Source organism: Prinia subflava, chromosome 3 (genome assembly GCF_021018805.1).
Source record: "Prinia subflava isolate CZ2003 ecotype Zambia chromosome 3, Cam_Psub_1.2, whole genome shotgun sequence".
NCBI classification, from domain to species: Eukaryota; Metazoa; Chordata; class Aves; order Passeriformes; family Cisticolidae; genus Prinia; species Prinia subflava.
This window is the reverse complement of record NC_086249.1, coordinates 66,122,354-66,147,099: the sequence shown is the minus strand read 5'-3', so window position 1 is coordinate 66,147,099 and position 24,746 is coordinate 66,122,354. Positions and strand designations below refer to the sequence as shown.

The 24,746-nt window shown below is 39.0% G+C and overlaps 1 protein-coding gene across 1 annotated transcript in view; it reads right to left on the bottom strand.

The window, feature by feature from the left end:
- GPC6 (glypican 6) overlaps positions 1-24,746 on the bottom strand; it is a 727,192-nt gene that overhangs the window by 49,354 nt on the left and 653,092 nt on the right. Inside the window, exons 5-6 of the mRNA XM_063392301.1 lie at positions 21,693-21,823; positions 13,148-13,291 (exon numbers count right to left, since the gene is read on the bottom strand). Coding sequence (XP_063248371.1) covers positions 13,148-13,291; positions 21,693-21,823 — 275 coding nt within the window. The remainder of the gene's footprint in view (positions 1-13,147; positions 13,292-21,692; positions 21,824-24,746) is intronic.

Here is a 24,746-nt window from a genome sequence, read left to right as displayed (position 1 = left end):
AACATCGATCTGACTTTTAATAACTGCCTTAAGATCCGTAATTTGGAGTCTTTGCTCCATCTGATTTCTGATAAGAGGCAAAGCTTGATTAACTTATCCTGATAAGTTACTATGGCAACTTCCACCACTGCAGCAAGAATGGAGTATTCACAGGTATGTTCTTATCATTGCTCTTTCCCCCCAACTATGCAATTTATTCCATTAAAACTAAATGGTGAACTGTGCAAATGAAGTCTAAGTCTTGCTGGAAATCAGTCATTGGTCTGGATTATAGTGTGAGTATTACTTTCTTGTCAGAAAACACTTCAGCAAGCCAACAGCTAGAGGAGTAAGGTCTCAAAATCAGGTAACATTGCATCCAGAAGTGCAATAAATTCTAAAGAGAACCTTAATGGTAGTCCTGTTATGTGTCACTACTAATAATGGAAAAGCACAAAATATTCCCAGTTCATTTAGAGAATGGCTACCTGGATAAGTGCAAAACAAATTTGAGGTTCTAAACATCAGACAGTCTAGTGCTTCAAATGGGGAAAAATATTTAGGTGTGTGTCTAAACTTAGCTGTGTGATCACCATGTAGCATCAGAGCCCTTCCTGAAAGCCTGATAAATTAAATTGCATTTGTTGGAGAGCTTCCAGGGTGTGTGCGGGCTCTTTTCTGGATGCAAAGTTCAGCAGCTGGCTTGTGTCCTCAGCATCCATTGAGTACCTCTAGAGTGTGGCTCGTATCCTGTAGTGAGAGTCTGGCTTTGGTCACCCTGGTCTAAGAGGCCAGAGTTAAATTTTGTGTGGTTGTAAGACAGAAATATCTTGCTCAGATCTTCCTTTTTACAATGATGCCCTTCTAATCTCTGTTTTCTCTCTGATGAAGCAAATGGTTGAGAGCAGAGAGAGTGCTATAGCATGGGAGTGAGTGGCCTTGAAATGATTATGGTGTCTTTGCCATGGGGACACATTAAGGAACAAATGACATTGAAGAATATGTCCCTATATATCACTAACTATTTTCTAGATTTCTGAAAGCATGTTTACCAGCCATATTCTTTCACATTTTAGCACAGAAATAAATCAACATTACAACCTGTGGAAAATAGGATTTCTTAAAAGTGCTTCCACAACTAGCTTGAGAATTCCAGGGGTTTTGTCCCAGAACATTACCAAGTCAATTTTCAGCTAGTCACATTCCCAAGTGAACTGCATGTTTTACAGGCAGTACTTTTTCTCCAATCCATCTTTCCCCTATATGTCTATGTCTGGCTGATTTCATGACAAAAGAGATTTTTAAGGGATCTGATTTTGCCACATTGATTTTTATCAAGCAAGGGGTCACTTGATAAAAGTATGATGAATCTAGGCCTCTCCCTGAAGGCAGAAAAGAGCTGAGTTATACATTTTCCATTTAACAATGAAGGTCTTTACCTAGGAGAGCTAAAGTTGGACTGGGAATAAGAATCTGGATGGGATTGATACAGGAGCGATCCTCTTTTCTTTCCCAACTATGTAAGCATTATAATTTGGGATACATGGGTTGCAGACAAAAACAGTCATGGTTTTCCAGTCCCACCATGACATGTGAACATGCCCTGTACCTGACAAAAGGAGGATATTCCCAGTCTCTGGGAGTCTTGCACCCTGGGAAGTGTTCCATCTCTACTGCTCTGTACTTGGAGGTGTAATTTGGATTGCCTGAGCATAAGTGACATGGGGAAGACAATGTAAACTTTCTCCTCTTTCTCTTGTGAGCAAACAGGTTGCTATTCAGATTTTGCTAACTTGGGTAATACGAATATCACACTTTACAGGAACAGCTGATTTGTTTTTCTGGATCACTCTATTCCCATAGTGCAAATGAATGGTTAGAAAAACATAGAGGCAATGAACAATGGCTGGTAATCCTGCATCTTCTGCTTCAGAAGAAAAGGTCTGAAAGATAGACCTCATTAAAGTGTTGAAGACAGGAACAGAGTTTTAATATGTGTTCAATGCCAAGCCCAGTGTGACCCCTTCTTGTCAAACCAAATCAAGTAGAAATACCATCAAGGTGTATGATAGTAATATCCTAGTCTATCAAGACCATGAGCTTCAGAAAGAAGACTCTCTGAATGAAATTCATCTCACATGATGCCAGTGTTCCTGTCTGAGCTACAGACTTCTTCTGCAGACAATGGTGAGAAACAAGAACTGAAGAGTAAAAGTGCTACTTTAATCCAACGAAGATTTTTAAAGTAGCTCAGACCAACTGTGCCCTGAAAGTGCCTATTTTTCTCTGCTGACACCAGAGGACACATTATCTGTCTGGCTCTGGGGTTAGATACCTCCATTTAGTCAACTGGATTTTGTCTGAAGAGGGAATAAGAGTTGAAAGTATTTTTATGTACAAATTATTTCTAATATTATAAATGTTCCCTGATTTTTTAAAACCCATTAACATTCATTGTGACATCACAGAAAAGGAAGCTTTTCACAGGTTCATTTATTATGCAGTGATTTTTTTTCCTCTAAATGACTGATGCTTTTTTCAGCAGAAGAAATACATTATTCAAATTCCTGCTATTTCTCCATTTATATCACACTTTAATATAGGAGCACTGTAGGTATGTTATATTAAAAACACAATGCACTTTAAACAATTAGCTTTTTACTTTACTTTCTCTAGCAGTTACTTAGGTAACACAGTTATTATTATGTACTGGATATTTTTATGGCCTTGAATGTTTCAAGAGAAAAACAACTTTCATTCTGGTCTGTTTTCATTTGGGTTCCTATATAGTATTTATGCTGCCCAAATATATAATAGAAAAGGAAAATTCTCAGCATTTTAAACAAAGGTAATTATTCTAAGGACTATTAAGAGCTGGCTGAGTATCAGCAGTGTGGTTTGCTCCCATAGAGATGAACAGTAATGTCAGCTGTCCATCAGGATCTGGCAGTGCATTAGTCTTGCCTGAATTTAAGTCTATCAGCGTGGGTATTGACATGTCAGCTGGGTGTCTAAGAACCACCACAAACAGTGGAGACATGGAGTGAGGCTCAGCTGCCTGCAGACAGATATCCACTGCCTTTGGAAACCTTCCCTCTCTTCCAGAACAGATGTCACATAGGTGCCACACCATACCTGAGACCCTCATGTGAAGTCTCCCCTGGAAAGACTGTGACCTCTTGGTCAGTGGCATCTAGACAGTTATTCAGTTTGCCAGCTGTCCCGTTTTGGTCTAATTTAAGGTCTTATGAGTAGCTCCCAGCTCCCTCATTCAACATAGATACAAATTAATTTAATGCCATGTTGGAGTCATCTAGAGCATCCAGAAGATGGAAGAACTTCTGTAAGGCCTTTATCACATCTCTTACTTCTTTGCAGATGCCTAGACAGTTTAGGGCAGGACACTTATCATGACACTTGTGTTTCAGCAAATGATTTCTGTTTGTTACTGACCCCCTTGACTAGCTCTCCACTGCTACCATGGAAGATTTACAAATCCAGCTCCACAGAGCATCTGTATTAGAGACACTGAATCAGACAGAGAAAATTCCATTTCTTTTGTACCAGAAATAACATTTGCATGACACACATTCATACAGAAGCAGTAAGACCCAAGAAAACCAACAAAGACATGTACACGGTGGTAATTTATGATTGCTGCTGCCAGATCACAAAGCCACTGGAACATGGTGAAATTGTGAGCTCTACTCAGACCCCAGTATTAGAATTAAGACTACATCTGTCCTTAATTCTAATAGTCTTAGTCACTTTCACTTTGGTAGGCCTGTGTGGGGAGAAGTCAGGTATTGACCACTCAGAAGGAGTTAGATTAACTCAGCTCTAGCCCTCTGTAACCCAAATATCTGGTCAAGCCTAAAGTTCTTCATAGCTGACAGAGAGACATTGGCACTTCCACAGAGCTGTGCATGAAACCTCTGACAGATATTTACATGACACTGGCAATTACTCTCTGAAAATGCCTGTTTTCTTAACCAGCTGTGCAAGGAGTCCAACTACTCAGTCTTCGTCCTGTAGGCAGAATTCTCTGTTACCATGTACCTCAGTACTCAGCAGTGTCCAGAACAGGATCTGTTGAAGTGTCTTGCAGATATTCTCTCATTTTCCATGTTGACAAAGCATCTGAATTGGTAATATGCTAGCTACTCCTGTTGCCCTAATGTGGACCTGTGAGGTTGCTAGGGTCTACATCCAGACCTAGGATCCAGAAAATGCTGTTGGGCTTGCTCAGAGATGCACAGTCTTGGGTTTGTCCTCTGTTAACGATGGATACAATTTGATGCAATGAATCCATGGTTTTCCCTTCCCCAGTATTATTAATCATGGCATTCCCAGCAAACATCTGTAACTAGCGACTCAAGATTTAGTGTTTACATGCAGCTCTGCATTATAGAAACATCTTTATTGCTATGCTATCCAAACAACCTAGATTGATACACTGATATGATTGAGGGATGGTGAAGATTGAAGGATGATAAGAACAGAAAAAAATACAGGAAATCTTTCCTAATGTAAAATATTCAGTTTTGACTAAAGAAGGGTCACAAAAGGGTCACTATTTGTAATGAAGATAAACATTTTTATGCCTTGTATTCTACCTCTCTTTACCCACTGTAATACATATAGAAGTCCATAAAGTACCACTTTCTGTCTATGACATTAAAGAAAAACTTATGAGATGTTCAGTTTGGGAAATCAGTTTCAGTCTACTGTAAACTACTAATTTGTTCTAACTGGAGTTCAGCACTGCACACTCCTATTACAAGTTCACAATATAACCATGTGCTGCAGTCTAACAAAAAACAAATCAAAACAAAACCAAAAAAAACCCAAAACAACCCCCCCCCGAAAAAACAAACCCCAAAAAACGCCAAAAACACAAAAACAAACAAACAAATCTGCAAAGGCTGGAGAAAATGAATTGCCAACAAAGCATAAAACATATTTTTCTTTGGAGAGTGAGGTTCACTATTTGCAACTAATTTAGGAATTACCAAAATTTTAATTTCTCTCTTTGCATCTATACTTGTACACAACTGACTTTGTTGTGGAAAGATATTTTATGTTCTGTAGTCACTTGCACAAAAAAGGACCCCCTAATTCTCTAGTGGTAGATGAACAGATAATATATCACAAATCCATTTTTTATGAAAACTTAGAACCTGTTTGCTGTGCTTACCTTAACAATGCAAGAATCCATCCCAGTGTAACACCTTCCAGGCAGTGTAACAGCTAACACTCATAGCTGTTACTGTCATATTACTTGGAAGCATCTAAATGAGCATGGTTTATGCACTGCAAGTGGCAACACAAGCCCTCGCACTCATTTTTAAACCACATTTTTTTCCTAATATGATATTGAAACACTAAATGCAGAAGATGTATATATAGTTACTATCTTTCTTTATCATGAACAAGAACATCAAGACTTGACTTTTCCTTCTGCTCAGATTCATGCACAGACATATGAAATGAAATGTGATCTATCTTCCAGCTGAAAGAGCAGTGCGAATGTATTTCCTGCTTAGATTAATCTTCCAGAGGCTGGTAATATAAACTTTCTGTATATTGGATAAAAACCTCTAGTCTTTATTGAGCAGAAGCTAAAATATCAAATGGAAGGAAGTAGGTGAAATTTACGAGGTGAAATTTCCATTGAATAGAAGTTATGCAGCCTTCAAATTAACAATTTTCATTTGAGTTTAGATATTGTTCTAGGTACTTGATGATACCATGGCAGTGAGTAAGATTAGGAGTATAAGAGCTATGTATCAATATATCTTATAGACCAAAATCTCCTTTCTGCACATCTGATTCATAGAACCTAGCTCCAATGCCAAGAATTATGGTTACATTTAGACATCTACAAATTGGATCTCTGAATTGACCATCCAGGTTCTATTCATTCTCAGAGGGGAGAAGGGGGTAATTCAGATTCTTGTCTTCTCTAAATAAGTATTTAAAGTAAGCTCTGGAGATGCTGTCTCCATCTACTAGTAAAGGAAAGAAGTGATAGCTCAAACTTTGCAACACTAGAAACATGAAAAGCTGTGACAAATCCCACTTTGTGTTTATCTGGTTTGATAGGGCACAGATGTGCAAACTTTAGCCTAGGTATCTTACTTTTCTTTACTCTAACAGCCAAGTTCAACAACAATCACATAATTTTTCAATGTACAGCAAGCAAAGACCCATGACTGTGCCATTTCTTCATCTTACTGTTTGCTGAAAGTCTGCTGTGGATTCTATCTACAGGTTTTGTGTTCCCCACCTGTCTAACAGTGATCCATAGTACCATAGTACCCCAAAGACTTTCCTGGAAATGAGATGATGACTCTCAGTGGGCCTTCACACCCATCAGGTAAAAGAAGTTCAACTAGTACTAAAAAGTTCATTTTAGGTGATCCAGCAGGCACCATGTTCCATGAGACATCATTCTTCAGACAAGGCAGAAACTGCGTGCCAGTCAAGATTTGTGCATTTGCTTTGACACCCAATTAATGTAAAGATCTGTGGTTCCTGTCATTGTTGGGGGATGGCCTTTCCTTGCCCATGCTAGCCAGGGTCTGAGCAGCAGGCAGACCCATTCCACCTGAAGGCAGAAGCAACCACTGTAACAAAGCTCTGTCTTAGCAACCGCCTCAAGCACGTTCAGAATGCCATGCATCAGATACGGCAGCATGCACAACCATTCGCCTGGGGGAGGGAATAACATCACCGTTTTAAAAAACAGGACTCTGTCAGGTCTCCCAGGAGGGTTCTGACAGCCACCATCATTCATCCACCTTTGCCACCTAGAACTGGTATTAACCATGAGGGAAAAAATGACCCCACAGACTTAAACTTAGATATTGCTGTGAGACAGAAACTGAGACTGAACAAAACTTGATACTAAGCAAACACTTATTTTTGGAGAACCAATCAAAGCCTAAATCTAACACGAAATGACCACAATGAATGTGGTAAAACATATTTATTCATTTTGCACATTGCATCCAAACACCTAATAAGAAACAGGACTGTGTCTAAACATGCAAAACGTAAAACTGGAGGAGTTGTACATTTCAGGATTAAATGCTGATTAGCATCACACAGGGTTATCAAATCCAACAGCACAGTGTTTAAGGGTTTTGGGGTAGTAGCCTGTGGGAAGCCAGTGGGCTTCTAAAACACCTGTGCAAGTCTGTCATCTTCACCCTTAAGAGCGCGACCCAAAACTCCGGAGTTAGGATGTATTTTACAGGCTCATTGTTTGTATCCTATCCTATGGCCTCAGTATACAGAAGATATTTGGAAAATTAATCTTGGAACTTCAAAAACTCTAAGACTTATACCTTCTGGATTTTATTCAGGGGTCTCTTGATAAACATCCAATCCCAGAAAAATTGTGCCATCATGGCGTGTATTTAACAGTTCAAGATTGTGGACCAAGCAGAGTCTAACAAAACTGAAATGAAAAACTCCACTTTCAGGAATGCCCTGGAGGATTCCCTGGCCAACTCAGATCAACGTCTGAATACAGTCCTGTTACTTTTAGTCTCTTATAGGTAAAATGCACAGCAGATTATATTTTTTAAGGTCATATTTTCTTTTTCATGTAGTTTTGGAGCACTGGGAAAAAAGTTGCTCACAACTGATTTCTTAGGTTACCATCATGTTTTTTTACTGTAACAAAAAACATAGCATAGTGGAATAAAAAAGCTAAAAAGAGACTTGAAGTATATCGGGATTTATTCCTAAAAAGGGTAGTTCAGGGTATTTTCCTCATGGAAATTGAGACTCTGTTTACTTTTACTTTAAGGAAATCAGAAGGAACGTTAAAAGAACATTTTCCCACAAAGTGTGACCCAGTATATTCCCCTCCCCAGGGTAAAGAGCATAAAAGGTGTTCTTTCTCAGACAGGGTGCATGCTCATTCACTAATCTATGCAGCTACTGCACTGTACATGAATGCAAATCACCCATGAATGCCATGGCCAATTTCTCAGTTGCCTGTCTCCATAGTATGCATGTATATTTTGGATTCTATGTTTAATAGTGCATCAGCTCCCTGGTGAAAAATCAAGAAAACTTCCATGTCCTCCTGAAAGGAAATGTGGAATTATTTTATACACGTCCAGCCAGGTCAGGCTGCAGTATGTTCTCAGGAGAAATTCCAGCTGAATTAAGACAGTACTGCTGTACAGTGATGTGGTGGATACAGAGGTACTTGGGGCTCAAACACAGGAAGCAGCATGGTTGTATCAGCATGGTGCTCTCTGTAGACTAATTAGTCCTGCTAAGAAGCTGGACTATTAAGTCCATGCTAAATGCAAATCTGTGCTGTGTTCCTGCCTTCCCCCTGGGCTGTGCTGAATGAGCTCTGCTGAGGAAGGCTTTTCTGTCTGGAACCAGGGACCTCTAACAGCCACAAAAACTTATGAAGCTGTAAAGCATAAGGAGATTGGCCAGCAAGACAGGGGCAGTTTCAGGGAGAGAGCCCAGGAAGGCCTGGGAGCTCATTTCCATTTCCAGGCAAAACACTCAGAGCTGAATGCTACTGCAGTGTCTGCATTGCTCCACATGTCCTTGTGTGGTTTGAGACTATGGGGATGCTTACACCAGTTTTTGGTTTATTGGAGGAATACATGGCTACTTTCTGGGGATGAGGCATCATCCTTGAGGTGAGAGAAAAATACTGGACGGCAACAGCAGCTCTGGGCACTTGGCAAAATGAAATTAGAATGAAAAATTACAGAAAGAGTTGCTAGTATTTTAGCCTACAAGACACACACATGAAGTAAAGATGGTGAAGATGAAACTTAAACAAGTGTTTTGTCCAGCATTGTACAAAGACAAATGGGAATGAAGAGAAGAATAAGAATACCAAAGCTTACACCATGTTGCATTGTCCTCCAGATAGTCCTCTGGGAAGCAAGAGGGAAACAGATTCAGGGAACAGAAAAACAAAACAAAACAAAACAAAATAAACCACATGTTATACCAAACAGGCAACCACAGAGAAGATAACGAGTCTTTATAAGCGGTTGATTTTAAATGAAAAACTTTAGATCATGCTCTACAGAAGCAGGAGTGCTCAGTCACTAAAATTATTAAATTTTTTACAATTTTTTAACTTTACTGATCTTCAGGTGTATTTGCTAGATGCCTGGATTAGGATTGGCACTTTTTGGCACTTTGTGGTAGAGGGATATGGAAAGATTTCTCTGAGCTGTTCAAATGTATACCTTAGGATGAGATGAATTGTGCTTTATAAATATGTGATCATATAAATATGAATCAATTGCCTAAACCCATGCTTAGACAACTGAACAAAGGCCTTTATTTCTCTCTGTTAACAGTAAAAGTGACAGTCACTGGACTCAAATCATGGTAGCTGATTCTAGGTATCTGCACTATGGATTTCTATACTGAATCAGAAAAGTCCTCATTTTTGCTACTGTTACAGTCAGTATAAGGTGGAGTACAGATATCTAAATGTAGGCAGAGCAAATGAATTTAGCAGTTCTGAGTTATTCCATCTTACTTGCAACCAGACCTCCTGCAACCTTGTTTTCACCTTTGGACATCTTGAAGAGCACAGGCATCTCAAGGAGCATTAGGTGACAATATTTATGTACCCAAATTTCTCAAGGTGCAACCTGCAGAGAACAGCTGGGGCTCAGTTCTGTTCTCCCACTTGTATGCCTCACAGTGAACATCCTCTAGGGTTTTCTATCCAAACTTCAGCTGCCAGTCCAGGGGAGCACAAGCATCTCAAATTACTGTTCTATCTTCCAGCTCAGTTAGATGACTTAGATACTCCAAGGCATTTCAGTCTTGTCTATCTACATGTGGATATTCCAACTGAGTCTTTTATTTCCCTGTCTTTGAGAGATATCTGTGACAGATGGGGTGAATCACTCTCCAAAGATGTGTGTCTCTCTCCATTGACTTCAGAAAGAGCCTGACTTTGGGCCCAGTGCTGTGAAGATGTCATTGAATTGTCTGAGCATAAGTATCTTGAATTGCTTGAGCTTCTGAAGTGTATTCAAGCCAGCTCCCATCTGCTGCTCCAGAAGTGTACTGGTCTCCTTAGTCTTCTGCTGGTCCTATATTTCAGATACCTTAGGATGTCTCAGATGATGCTTTTCATCCATGCTTAGACAAGTCTCTCAAGCTCTACATAACTTCCCAAATACATCAGATACTTGAAAACCACATAAGCCACAGCTTTTGGGGGAAATTTAAAATTTTCCACATTTCTTATAATTATTTTCGATCTATTTCTTATTTGTTAAGCCTTACTTGTTACAGCTATGACAATAACACAGAGAAATCACTCCCTCCTTTTGAAATGGAATAGCTGGATTAATCACATAAGATCAGGCAAGGATGAAGGAGCACTTTCTCAGATGGGCTCAGTACCTGGTGATTTCAGCATGGGCTTCTTATGAGGGCTGCTTTGTACAACATACCTGATAAAATATGCCCAACTGAATTAAGCTTATAACTGGGGATATGAGCAGGACTAAAATGGAATTGGGTTTAGATGTGCTGCATTTTTGTATAGCACTGAGATGCAGAGCAAATATTTTCTAAACTTGTTTTTTTCTGCTGTCAAAGACAAATAAAAGCAGAACAGTTTGTCACTTTGAGGTTTTTGTAACTGTATGTTTGGACTTTGTGGTGACAGTTTAAAGGCAAGTGGTCTGACAGTGATTCGGGAACACAAACTCCAGAATAGACTTCTAAAAGCATTAATATAACACTGAACAGTCTTCTGAATCACAAGAAAAGGCTTGCTTCTTATATCTATAATAATCAAAATGGTCTTTAAGTGTTTGAAAATACCAACAAAATTCTAATATTGCAGTGTATTTATATGAAGTAAGCAACAGAAGACGATCAGTGTGTAGACAAGAAAACTGCTGTGCATATGGGGTCCTCCTTAAATCCTGTTAACAATGCAAGGGTTGGGAACATCCAATGAAGCTGGTCCTCCAAGCTCTGGCTATAGTTAATGAAGAGAGATACATCACTCAGAGAATGATTCAGCTGAGGTTCTAACACAGGTTAAACAGCGTTTCTGTGAGGCAGGACTGTAGCAATTATATCCTACTGGATAAAATTACCCAAGCTGGTGTGAGATGAAGGCAGTGACCTTTCCCAAGAGCTGCTAAGGGATTACAGCTCTGAAATAAGGCTGTCTGCTCTAATCCACATAAACTACCTTTCCTAGCTCCACTGAGAAGAGCAGCCATCTCTGAATTGAGAGATGGTTTGTCCCAGCCCAGAAGGAGACAACACAATCATCACTGCCATTTGAAGATGGATTTGATACCAACACTCATCATTAACAGACCATAAATAGTAATTATTTTAAATACCATCAGCAAGAACAGGAAGTAGGAGTTGGACTTGAACATTTTTAAAATTAACAGGAACAGTACTAAACTCCTTGAGTTTTTTTCTGAAATAATGCATGAACAAAACGAGTTAAATTATATGGAAATAGGTTCCCCTTTCAAAGTCTAGAAGTTATAAAGAATTTTCTGCATTGGCAACTTTCATTAGTTTCAGCCTTTACAGGTTGGCAGCATACAACACATCTCTGCTTTATTCAGTGTGCTGCTCAGTATTTTGCAAGTTTGTATTTTTAAAAGGATATTAATGTGTTCAGAAGTATTTTTCTTATGTCAATATGTAATGTATATTAAACCTTCCTTTTTCCTTACAAAAATGCCTGAAATATTCTTATATCATTACACTAATCCAAGCTGAGCCGTGCTTCCAGCCCTTCCCTTTTTATGCTCTTCCTCCCATTTCAGATGTTTGCAACCTTTAGATTTGACAAAGCATGATTGAAACCTAAAGGCTTTGGTGACCTTTCACTTCACCTTGGCCAATCCTACATTAAGACCCAGGCCTCTGCTCTGAGCAATACAGAAGGACTGGTTCTCTGAATTTAAAGTGAAAGAATAAAATTAAGATCACATCAAATATAGATTGAGTATTGCTAGTCAGACTTTCAGCCTGAGACGTTGCACTGCACTATGATCCTGCTGTGGTAGGTTCTACAATGGAGCTAAACGTCTTCTCTGCTTCTTTTAGGATAACCAGGCTACAATATTTTCAGAAGTGCAGAGAACTAACAAATGTTGCTTTTTGCTGCAGGGTAATCCCACGTCTTGGCTAGAAATGCCATGTTATTTTCCTATTGAGTTGCCATGAAAATTGACAGAATAGAGTACATAGAGTACAGCATAGACAGAAGTGATTGGAAAGACTTGGCACTGTGAAAAACTACTTGGACCATCACATGAATCTGATGAATGACGGTGTCAAGAAGAAACCTGGGTCCTCATCTGCATTGGTATATTTGGGTGCTTTCTTTGGCAAGACAGATTAGTGCTCTGCAAGTGTGCAGCAATAAGCTGAGGGCATGTGACACAGCCTTTTTTAATTCAGAACCTCTTCAGTTTTGCTCATCGGTTTTACCTTCAGATGATTGCTGGTACTAACAGCTGCAGCAATTAGCCCTCTACAAATCTATAGATGCATAGCAGGAACATTGAAGTCTGCAATGTGAATCCGATGATTGGTAGTAAAGAAAATAGTCTTATGTTGAAGTATTTTTTTTCAAAAATGATTGAATAAGTTAAGCAAGATTAACGATCACTAAGTTTTAGTTGATTAAAGTCAGTTGTTGAGATGGATGGAAATAAAGCAGAGGTAATTTTATAATTACAGAAGTGAAACAAATCAAAGTGCCTTTGCAAGGGTGTAAGTTAAAGAATCAGTTGATAAAAATGGCCTTAATACATAACTTTTTATAAAATAAAAAAATATAAAATATCATTGTAGACCACTTTTCATACATAATTTACACTGCCAAGTACCTGAAAAAGCTTATGTGGTTTTTAGCCTCTGGGAAAGAGTTTATTCTCTTCTAACAAGTCTGGTATGTAAAAACTGAGCCATACTGCTCTCCTACAGTGAAATTCTATACCTTTTCCAATGGAGAAAAAAAGCTTTACTGAATGTTGGAACAGCTGGCAAAGAAACTATAAAGAGTGATTATAAAATTATTAAATCAGGAGATGATCACCTTCTAGTATATAGCCAAGCCTTTTGTATTAATCTGAAAATGGCATATATTTTGCCTTACCAGCCTATCCAAACTTGTGCCAGCAGCAGTTGTAGGTCGCTCCTCTGGGTTATATGGTCTAAACCGGGTATTGAAGTTTTCAGGGACGGAACGGGAAGATCTCAGGGCAGGCGCTGGTTTAGGTTGGCCACATCCTTGGAAAACCTGAAAAAGACATTCTTGGTTATATGTTGATTATATGAAAATCATAAAAAAAGGAAAGCTGGCATTTAGTAGCCTCTTTATTATTTCTTTTGTGTACTTGAAACAAGATTTGATTGACACTTTTATACAGTGAATTGAGTGCTTGACCTGCATTAAAACCCAAGTTAATAATTTAGTATTATTAATCACTTGGTGAAGGTATAGAAACATATAGGGACCTTAAAACCCCCTTAATTTAATAAGGTGATTATTATGAGACATTAATTTAATATCTGAAAGCATCTTAATTGCTGTCTTTCCAGGAAGAAAAATGCACAAAAGGATGTCTTTTGTGGCAGGACATGGTTGATAACTCTTTCCAGTTTTGTTAAAATGTGGTATTTACCCAGAATCACAGGTCATCCATAATCCCCACCTACAGCTCCTTCTACCTTGCAATCTTATTTGCAGTCTTAGAGAAAAGGTCAATGATGAAACAGTCTTGTAACTGGATAACTTTCTTATTCCCTACCAAGCTCTCCCTAGAAGAGGGGTGAGGCAGACTGAGTGGCCAGCAGTGATAATTATTTTCTTCCAGTGTGTTTGTTTTCTGGGTATAGAAAATAATGTTTGGGATTATGACATTTTTCATATACTTCCATTTGGAAAAAAAGTTTCAGTATTGTGCATCTGGTAGGTACTAAAGGACACAGAGGACACTTTTGACTGCTGGATATCAAGCATATTTCCCAGAGGCATTTTTGCACAAGCTGCACATCCAAAAAGAGGCAGAGTATCCACAGAGTTAAAATTCTCAAGTGCTCTCATGAAGCAGAATCCTACTGTTTGCCTCCATACCAACTTTTTCAGTTTTAGAATCACCGTTCTGGTTTTGTGGTCACTGTATTTTGGCTGTTTCAACATTTTGCCTCCGTTCAAAAGAAAAACAATTAAATGTCAGAATTTCTCATAAGATATATTATACAAAACCCTAATGTCATACTGCCTTGGGTTCTAAAATGTAACCAAAAAATGTGTATTCTATTTTAATCTGTTGAAACCGTTTGGGAGATATTGTTCTTTATCTCTTGTAACTCTAGAGGGGGGAAGAGGATGCAAGCTTTCTGATAATAGACCATCTGGGGCAGTGTTTGTTATCTCTTTCATCGACTTTGTCTCCCCCTCTGGGGGATATCTTCTGTTAATGGGCCATTAAGGCTCACCAGTGACATGACACATTACATCATCTCATTGTGAGATGCACCACCCAGTGGGAAGGAGCCAATCACTCCCTACCCAGAGGAATGGGGACACAGGGACCCCAGAGCAGCTGATTTTCCACTGAATTCTCAGAGGAAGACTGGACCCATCTCGCCAGCACTGGACCCCTTTTTCCTACAGGATCATCTCTACTTCACTGCTGCCAACACCCTGACAACAGGGTGTCAGGTCATATCTCTGACTGTGTCAGAGTTTTCTAGGACCTTTTTTTTTTTTTTTTTTTTTTTTTTTTTACTACTACATTTGTATTTTTTTAATATTCCTAGTAAACCACTGTTATTCCTATTCCTATATTTTTGCCTGAAAGCTGCTAATTGCAAAATTGTAATAATATAGAGGTAGGGGGGTTTTATATTCTTCATTCCAAGGGAAACTCCAGTTTTCCCCGACAGATACCTGTCTTTCTAAACCAATACACATACACAGACTCTTTCAATGATGTTGTGTTTTGATTGCAGGACCAAATTACTCCGTTTTGTGTGGCTGTGTTGGTTTCTGTGGTCAGGTTTTGGTAGCGGGGGACTACAGGGGTGGCTTTTGTGAGAAGCTGCTGTCAGCTTCCCCCATGTCCAGCAGAGCCAATGCCAGTTGGCTCCAGGACAGACACTCTGCTGGCCAAGGCTGGGCCAATCAGATACGCCTTTGTGACAACATATTTATGAAGGAAAAAAGTTATTGTGCAGATATAATTGTGGCCAGAGAAGAGCAGAGTGAGAACATGTGAGAGGAACAGATCTGCAGAAAACAAGATGAGTACAGCAGGAGGGGCAGGAGCTGCTCCAGGTGCCAGAGCTGAGATTCCCTGCAGCCCCTGGTGCAGCCCATGGTGAGGCAGCAGAGCCCTGCAGCCCATGGAGGATCACAGGGATGCAGAGATCCACCTTCAGCCCATGGAGGACACCCACACCAGAGCAGGTGGGTGCCTGAGAAGAGTCTGTGACCCCGTGGGAGGCCTGTGCTGGAGCAGGGTCCTGGCAGGGACCTGCAGACCCATGGAGAGAGGAGCCCACTCTGGAGCAGCTTTCCTGGCAGGACTTGTGACCCTGTGAAGGGACCCACGCTGGAGCAGGCTGTGCCTGAAGGACTGCACCCCGTGGAAGAGTGACCCAAATCCACGGTGCAACTTCTGTTTCTCTCAGGGTACATTAAATTTACTCTCAGTTAGGTTTCCTGATGAGGAATCATTTAGAGGCCCCAAATGATTCAAAATTTGCTGAAAGAAGCTGATTCATATTAAATATATGTCCAGTCATCAGGTCTGCTTTGGCTAATAGTCCAGCAAGTCAGCTGTTGTATGGCCATTGGGATTTTTAATTTATGAATACTGTTTGGTCTGGTTTGAGAATGCCTGTTTTAAGAGTTCAAGCCTCCCTAGTCCTGAGGATTATTGGACAATAAATTAATTTTATCAACAAAGAAAAATGATTTTAGCTTATAAAACTCTAAACCTTTCATCAGGAAAGAATCTTATTTTTCCTCTGTGAAGAAAATTCAACTAAGATTAATATTCAAGATCTGTACATTATTGTGTAGGATACTATACATTTTAAAGGGTGAAATTTATATATTAAGAACATGAATTATACTTACAGAAGTTTACTTAAGTTTATTCTGACTCGAGATAAGTTACGCACTGAAAACATTATTGTTTACTTAGATATCGATGAAATCCCATATACTCAATTATGCAACTGGGTATTTGCCTACAGAGCAGGTGACAAGGATCCAAAACATACAACTATATATGGGAAAAGGAAAGTGAGGGCACGTCTCCTTAAATGCCCCAGTGTGTGATTGTTAAACTACTTGTATGACCATGTGGTGCAACTGCAAGTCTACATAATTTATATTTCATCTTTCTTATGATGTACTGAGAAAAACACCAACAGTGCCTTTGTGGCATTTATCTTTATACAAATAGTTGCAGCAAGTGGTTTTATAGAAACAAAATTACATACAGTCAGACAATAATGGAGATGGAAATGAGACAGTAATATTTGCATCACAGAAAAGAAATAACTTGCTTTTTAAATGACCTAACAGAAATGCAGTAAGGATACAATATTAACTAAATTAATTTTGAATGCAAAAGAGACATTTTTAAAATTTGCATCCTTGTATTAAGTGACAGAACACAAAATATAAAGATGATAGCTGATATTAACAAATGCTTCCTAAGAAGCACATGAATACTTTCTTTACAATGCTACTCAGAGGTATAGAACAATTTCTCGAAAAATACTCATGTGTTTCCTTACGCATGCTGTGAATTGGTAGCATAAGCCCACTCTCTAAAAAATTGTGGACTCTGTGCAGCCCATTTCATCTAAATTTAGAGAAGGAATTCCATTTGAAATTAAGAAAGCTAAATTTAGTTGTCATCCTGTATGCGTCTACATTTAAGCTATACAAAATATGGGAGATCAAAAACTTCCTCCTGTTTCTCTCTCATCAGCATCTACAGTAGTTTGGGATGTTCTGGGATGTCCGAGACACCTGGTAAGATTTTGTAACACAAATCCATTCCCCACTGAACTGCAGTTAAAGCTCAAATGGACCAAATCTCTATAGTCAGGGATATGAACCAAGCCATGAGAACAAGTCAACAGAGCCAGTGAAGAACTAAATCTCTTGAGCTGACTAAATGGAAGTATCTACTTCAGGACTAGGATGCAGATACTGTAGAAAAAAGAGCCCTTTTCCCAGGAGAATTTGAAGTTTGGAATTTTTACGGAAGACATAGTTTGTTCTCTCTGAAGCCTTGGGTCATGCTGTTATTTAGCCATGTGCTAGTGTAGTTGTTTCCAGTTGAGTGTCTCTATATGATTCTGCTCCATTGACTCTTCAGATAGAATAGCATTGATTTTTTTACCTGAAATGCCATTATATTTTTCCTGCACAGAGCTCTGGAAAGAACACAGATAAATGAAGAGGTTTTCTTAATCTGAAACTTGTGGACTATTTTAAGAAGGACCTTGGATGTAGTCCTGTGAAGATATCCTCCTTATAAATAATGCATAGGTAGCCTGCTATGTCATGGAGCTCATTCATCCATTTAGGTGAAGTAATTGCTGAGAAGCAACATATATTTATAGGTTAAAATGGCACATCCATCAACTCGGATAAAAGCAGATTTAAGACTCACTGTGGGGAAACTCAGCTATGGGATAGACTATACAAAAGTGAAAAAATCGGATCACAGCAGCCAAATGACTCCTACAGCAGTCTAACATACCCGTATAGGACCAGACTGTTGCAGAAAATAGTTCAATATGTTGTGTTTTGAGCAGCAATGAAGACGTGATTGTGCTGATGCAACCAGATTAGGAATTTTCTCTATTTCAGGAAAAAAAAGGATGTTATATGACCTTTTGTGCTGTTTTTTGAGTTTTCTTCCACTTGTGAATGAGCAATCCCTGCAGACATTATCTAGTAAACATTCATGTTTTTAAAATGGAGCAGACGTAGCTTTTACTTTTTGACTTGAAGCAGGAATCAAAGGTGTTGGGACTGAACGCCTTGTGGGAAAATTGTGAAGGCTCTCAAAACATGCTTGTTTTGGCCAAGATTGAAATGAGCATTTATATGTTATGACTCTGAATATGACTACCTGAATTATCTCAGGGAGAATGAGAATAAGGTAAATGTATGCTATGACTAAGTCTTGGATATGAGCTGAACCTTGGGAAACAATGTACAAAATGTACAAATTTTGCCTGAGAAATAATCAATATGTTGTTGAGCACTGAATTTGGCACTATATTGTTCAAATAACAAAAAGATGTCCCTGGAGAATAACAAAGAGATTTCAATAAAGAGGAGGTCTCAGCTGCTATAAGCAGAAATTGAAGGTAAATCTCCTGCACCCTGACTTCTGCCAGAGGCAACCTTCAGGGAACATTACTCTAGTCTGCGTAGACCCAGGCTGCAAGGCCTATTCTCAAAAGTTACTGATGTCTTGGAAGGCACCTCAGGCAGCCCAGGCTGATTGTTTCACACTCTCTGTGGTTTGGTTTGTGGAAGGTAGTCTGTAAAAATGGCTGCAGGTGCTAGATGATGAATCTGTGGAAACTGGTTTTGATGATCATCATTTCCCTTGGAGAAGGGAAACTTTGGGCATACTCAGAGCACATAGATCCTTCCAGCAGAAAGGCCTTGAGGTGTGACTTTCTATACCGTCGATCTTTGTTGACAAGCATCTCCAGTTGTCCCAACTGTCAGGATAGGACCTTCCCTGAGGCAAAATAAGGAGCTTGTGTAGTTGTCATTAAGGGACATGAGACTCGTGCAAAGTGAGCAGCCAAGAAGCCTAGAGATTTGTGGTCAGACCTCCTTGACAGCCAGTGCTGAATATAAACTGCTGAGAAATACCAAGAAAACAGAGAAAGGCTGCAGTCTTAACATAGAGGATCATAACACAATACTAGCACATGTTTAATGTGAACTGTGCTAGAAGAATCGACTATAATCATCACACAAACAAGAAAAGTTAATGGCCTAGGAACTGAGATGCTCCATTTTATGCAGTGAGAGATACAGGGATGTGTCTGAGCCTGAATGTCCTTGGTCAGCAGGACAAAGATGGAAGAGGTACATGTGGTATCTCTATAATTCTCTGTCTCAGTATTGATGTGCAGCCATCAAAAGAGGAAGACAGAGGGTTTGTGTCTTCTAAGGAAATGAAAGACAAGGAGCGAACTCAAGCAATAAGCCTTGACTCTGCACTGATTAATTGTTAAGTCATTGGCTTTTTCTTGGACTTTTGGAATAGGGAAATTTTATATAACTATTTGAAACAGGAGCACTGGATTTTTGATTAAACAAGGTCTGGGTTTTCTGCCTACAAAGAGGATGAAGGAAGTGAGAGCTCTTTGAGGAAGAAAGCTTTTGTTTTCATTTTTTCCATTCCTTTTTAAAAAAAGCCAACATTATATAACATGGCAGAAAATTCTACAGAATACAGCATAGAGTCTTCTCCCAGACATCAACCAGATTTTTAGGTAGAAAAGACTGCATGTCAGTGGTGAAAAACAATCTATGTGTATGTGGGTGTTGCATGCATAACATTATTAGTGCATCAACATTTTTCCACTGTAAAAAGGCATTGACTGACTGGTGGGAAAAAACCTATGATTCCTAGTCACCACATTTTTCAGTAGATACAGTCAAATAAAAGGTACAAAATTATCTGAAGAATGAGAAAATAGAAAAGATCATGATTTCAACACCCTGCTTGAAGCTCTCTGAGTGGCATCTCAGAATAATAGGCGAGAGTGGCTTTTCTCCCACATTAGGTCTGCAATTGCATTCCACACACCCCATTACTTCTGGTGAGGTATCTGTCATTTCCACTGGAGCTCTAAGTGGTCAATATGTATAAGGGGGAAAAATTAGACCATAGAGGATGGATTCAAAGTCTGCTTGTATATCATCTCTGCAGATCTGACCTGGCATAGGAGAGAGCAGCACTACCCCCAAAAGCATTTGCCTTTTTTTTTTGTTAAGGGTAAAGCATTTCCATGTTACATGAAAAAAGATGGCTATAACCTAGGAGATCAAGGAAATCATATTTCAGGAGAATAATGGTCTACAGAGAATATACAAGGGTCCCTCGAGGGTAGACAGCTCTGTTATCTATGAAAATATAATGAAATAAATTTTGCTGATATAATTTCTCTTCTGTTCTGCAAGATTAAAAAAATATTGTCTAAGGTTTCTCTTAGAGGAAAAACTTCTGCATTTCAAATGGCATTGTTATTAATCTTTACAGCAAATAAAATATTTTTGAGGGACAGGAGAAACAGCTCTGTAGCTCTGCTACAAACAAGTAGTAAGATAAGCTCATACGGAAACATCACTAGACTCTGGCAGGGGATGAAGCTTTCCAGCTAATGGAAAAACTGTGTAAAGCAAACAAGTAAAAAGGAAAACAAAATACACCTGGGCCTGGGGTGAGGTTTAAGTGAAAAGACTTTTTGTTTCTTTTTTGAGGTAAGGGCTGAATTTGCTGAAGCTAGCCTTTAATTCCCAGAATATCTGAGAGAATTTGGTTGTTAAACACCTTGATCACTGGTGCCAGAACAAAGTCTCATCCTGCAGGATGTAGACTGCTTTTAAAATCCAAGGAACATCATGTAGGTTGAAAGCAAAAGGCATATTGAAGGAAACTCTTAGCAACCTACAGCACTGGGGTCATAAAAAGCATCTAAATTTGGGTTGACAGGAAGAGTGTAAACCTCAGGCTCCTGCTTTTTCTCCCCACTTTTTTTTTTTTTTTTCCCAGCTACAGCAGCTTCCTTCCAAGCAATGGAAAATCACAGACTTGGATGGCAGTCTGGCCAGCACCTAACTGACTGCTGGGAGTTAAATGGGAGGAGGAAGCTCCTAATGCAGATAACTTGGCAAACTGTTGACTTTAGAATTTCAGCCACAGTGCACTGATGAATATTAAGGCAAAGCCATTAATTGTTGACAGTTGGCTCAACAGCACCTGCTAGTGAATTTGTAAGATCTTATTAACATGGGGTTCAGAGGTGGTGGTCATCTGTGTATACACACATGCATGAAAAATGGAAAGGAAGAACTTGGTATCGTTAGCTCCGTTTATCTTTGTGTCAGAATCCAGACAGAACTCTATCAAACTGAGGTCTGGTAATCAGAGACCAGCCAACGTAGTATTTCCCTAGAGTGGCTATTAAAGGAGGTTAAATGGAACATTTTGTGTATTCACCTCAAACACATTGTGCTTCAGTCTGACCTAGATAAATCAAAATGTGTTTGGAAGTAAATATGTAGAATCACAGATGAGACATGAGTGGAAGTTACCAAGTGTAGTCTGCAGGATATTGCTTACAGAGTTACTGCTGGTTTTCAGCACTCTCCATTTTCCTTAAATCTCTTACAGCTATTAATTTAAAGTTTATAAATGGTAGCTTTTCCCTTCCACTTCCTTCTGAAAATTTTTTAGCTTGTTTAACAAGGTAAGGAATTCAATGGCAGTCTGGTGAACTGTTGAACAAGCAAAAATAATTTCTGGTGGTCTGAACAATATTTCTTTAAGTCTAGACAGAAAAATTGGTGGAGATGCTTTTCCCCCCACTTGTGACATTCAACAACAGAGAAGGCACGACTCACACAGTACCTTTGCTGACACCTGCATGCTGTTTTCTTGCATGTTCATGATGGCTTCAGAAATCTTGACATCAATGGGATCCATGACTGATTCAATGTTGAATGGTCCCTCTAATCTCTCCGCTACCAGAAGCATAGCATCTGTTAAAACACAAAGCAGCCATTCCCTTAAAGAAGGGACACCTTTGGGTTCCTTGGGCACACCAGCCTTGCCAGCTGCAAGCACGGGTACCAAGCACTCCTCAGCAGGAGACTGGGGGGGATGTGTGGCAGCAGCACTGTGAAGCCTGCAGGGCAGCTTCCCAGCTGTCAAAAATATCTTCCCCTACTGCTGCAACCACAAAAAGATGAATAAAGACTTTAAAAGTTAGATTACTATTAGTTGCCATAGCATTATTGAGCTTGGGGTAAAATTATTTTACACAGCTTCTTGAAGCAGCCAGTGCTCTGGAGTGTACTTATGTAATCTCCTTCCCAAGAAAAAGCAGGATGATAGAAATGAATCTCTGGGGTATGTTTTTGGAGTTTGTGTGAGATGATGAAAATTTTGAAATGATATATCAGGGTGTTATAATTAAAGCAGCTGTTCTTTCTGACCTTAATGATATCATTTTCTTGCAATATGAACAGCAGATGAATATTGGATTTCTGCCATCGTATATAGGTATAAACCATGTTTGCCTTGCTACAGTTTCAAAACATGTCTGTAAGTTGTATGCAGAAATATATCTTGTTTGTATATTTTGGATTAAAACAAAAAAGTCTACTTAACTTCCATTACAGCCCCTCTGTGAAATAATTTAATCTTTTTATGTTCATTAACAAGTGAAAACCAAGCAATTGAACAGAAATTCATGGCAATAAAAAAGGTTTTGCCACAAATCAGATGTATTTGTCTATACACAGACACAAATTTATCATAATTTATGTGGCAATAGCCATGTGATAAACTAGATTTATAGTATATCCTTTGAACATCATATTCGATCCTTGTCTCTTATGTTAGATTTAAAGTTTTCAGCAACTAATTAGCTTTAAGTAGATGACATTTGTAACTTTAACATGATAAACAAAATTCTTCACATGTTCTCTTCTTTATACATCAGACTTAAGCTCCAGAAAGTACCAAGCAGACTTTCTTCTAAAACAGACCCATGCCTGCTTTGCTGTTGTAAGCACCAGTCCCTCAGCAGCTGTGTGAAGACCCCATAGATCTGACAGCAGTGCTTGTTAGCTTTGCACTTGGCTGCAAGTCACAGCAAGGTTTGTTCCAGCATGGAAATCTCCTTCCCCATAAAAGCACAAGTGCAGGGATGTATGGGAAGAAGTGGCTGGTGTCTCACTCTAGCAGTTAGGACACACCTCCATGCACAGCCTCACCTGAGGACTGCATTATGTTGTTTATATGCTGTCAGTGCATACCCAGAAATCCCATTGAAACTGAAATTGCTTGGCATGTAGCACTTAAGCACTTCTGCAAATTTACATCTAATATATCACAGTACTTTTAGGCTGGAAAGAGTGTAATGCCAGTTATTTGGAGTGAGGTGTATAGCACATGTTGCTAACTGTGAGAAATGGTGAGATGACAGGAAATTGGTTTCAAGCAGAGCTGTTATTTTGCCTGCACATTATTTTAAAATTCTTTAGTTTATATCCTTTCCAGTGGGAAATGGTGAAAATGGGAACTACCTCTGATAAAGAAGACAGTTTTCATACACACAAAGACACACACATACACTTAGAGATTACTGCTATAAGTCAGCTGTTTTTCCACATACAAAAAAAAATTACAAAGAGAATTTGTAAGTGTGGACTCCTATGAAGTATTTTCTTCCTCATGTTCAGAATGACTTGTATAAAACATTTATGCTTTAGTATTTCACTAAAGTAATGTGTATGTGTAAAGTATGTGTAAAGTAATGAGTAATGTGATGATCTTCATTCCTATGCACCAGTACTAGATGTTGTTAGGGTACAGGCTTGGGGGTCTGGATTTTGGTAGTTTACTTCAGGCAAAGGGTTAAGATTAGGGTTACTGTATAAAAAAGTATAAATATAGATTTTGTTTGTTTGCTTGTTGGTTTTGTTTCTTTTGATTTTTTTTTGGTGGGAGTAGACAACATTTTAAGTTAAGGACAGGTGCCTCTTTATAAGAGTCAACTTTTTTAGGCAACTAGAAGGTTGGAAAAGTGTAGTGCTAAGCCCTAGTACATGTTCAGCGACTGTGCTGAAGCAGAGCTCAGTAAATGCATAATTGCTGGATATCTCTTGTGAGAATGGGTAGTGGCTCAAGTCTACTTGCTGCTCATTCTGATGACATGGGGTGCTAGTTCTGAATTAAATCTTGAAGTGAAATCTCAGCTATGTGGCAGAAGAGAAAAGTGCACCATCTTTAACTGAACAAGAACCACAGTTTAATTTTAAGAACAGCCTTTCCTCAAGCAAAGTGCCTTCATCTCCAAAATAAATAGCTCTAGGAGATGCAAACTAAAAATGTGTTCCTGGCTTAGACAGTTAGCATCTCTAGCAAGATACCCTTTAGCTAATCAGCTTCTATATTCTGGACCTTAAGCCTATCCATAGACTTAGTCTTTATATATACATATGTATATGTATATGTATATGCATATGCATATATGGCTGCCAAAGGTGAGCTTTTTGTTATGTTGAGCTTCATTCTTTGATATACTATGGTATAAGTCTGATGATGCCTTCAAGAGCCAGGGTTCAAGCTAGGTTAGAGTCAAGTTTGTATTTCAATCACATGGGTTTATGCCATTGCTCTACATAAAGGAAAGGAAGAACATAGGAGAAAATGAAAGAAAACAAAAGAAGAGAGAAAAATCAAACAGAAAATCCCTGATTGTCCATATTTAATTTCTATCTCCTTCTCTGACTTGGAATAAATCTGGACCACTCCAGGCAGTTATTCATAACATAAGTCTGTGGAGAAGCTGCCCTGAAGCAGTGAGAGGCTATAAACCAACAGTGACACTTGACATTAGAGCCTTTTGAGCTTTTATTTAGTTAGATCTTGAGGATATGCCTGGGGAGCAAGGGG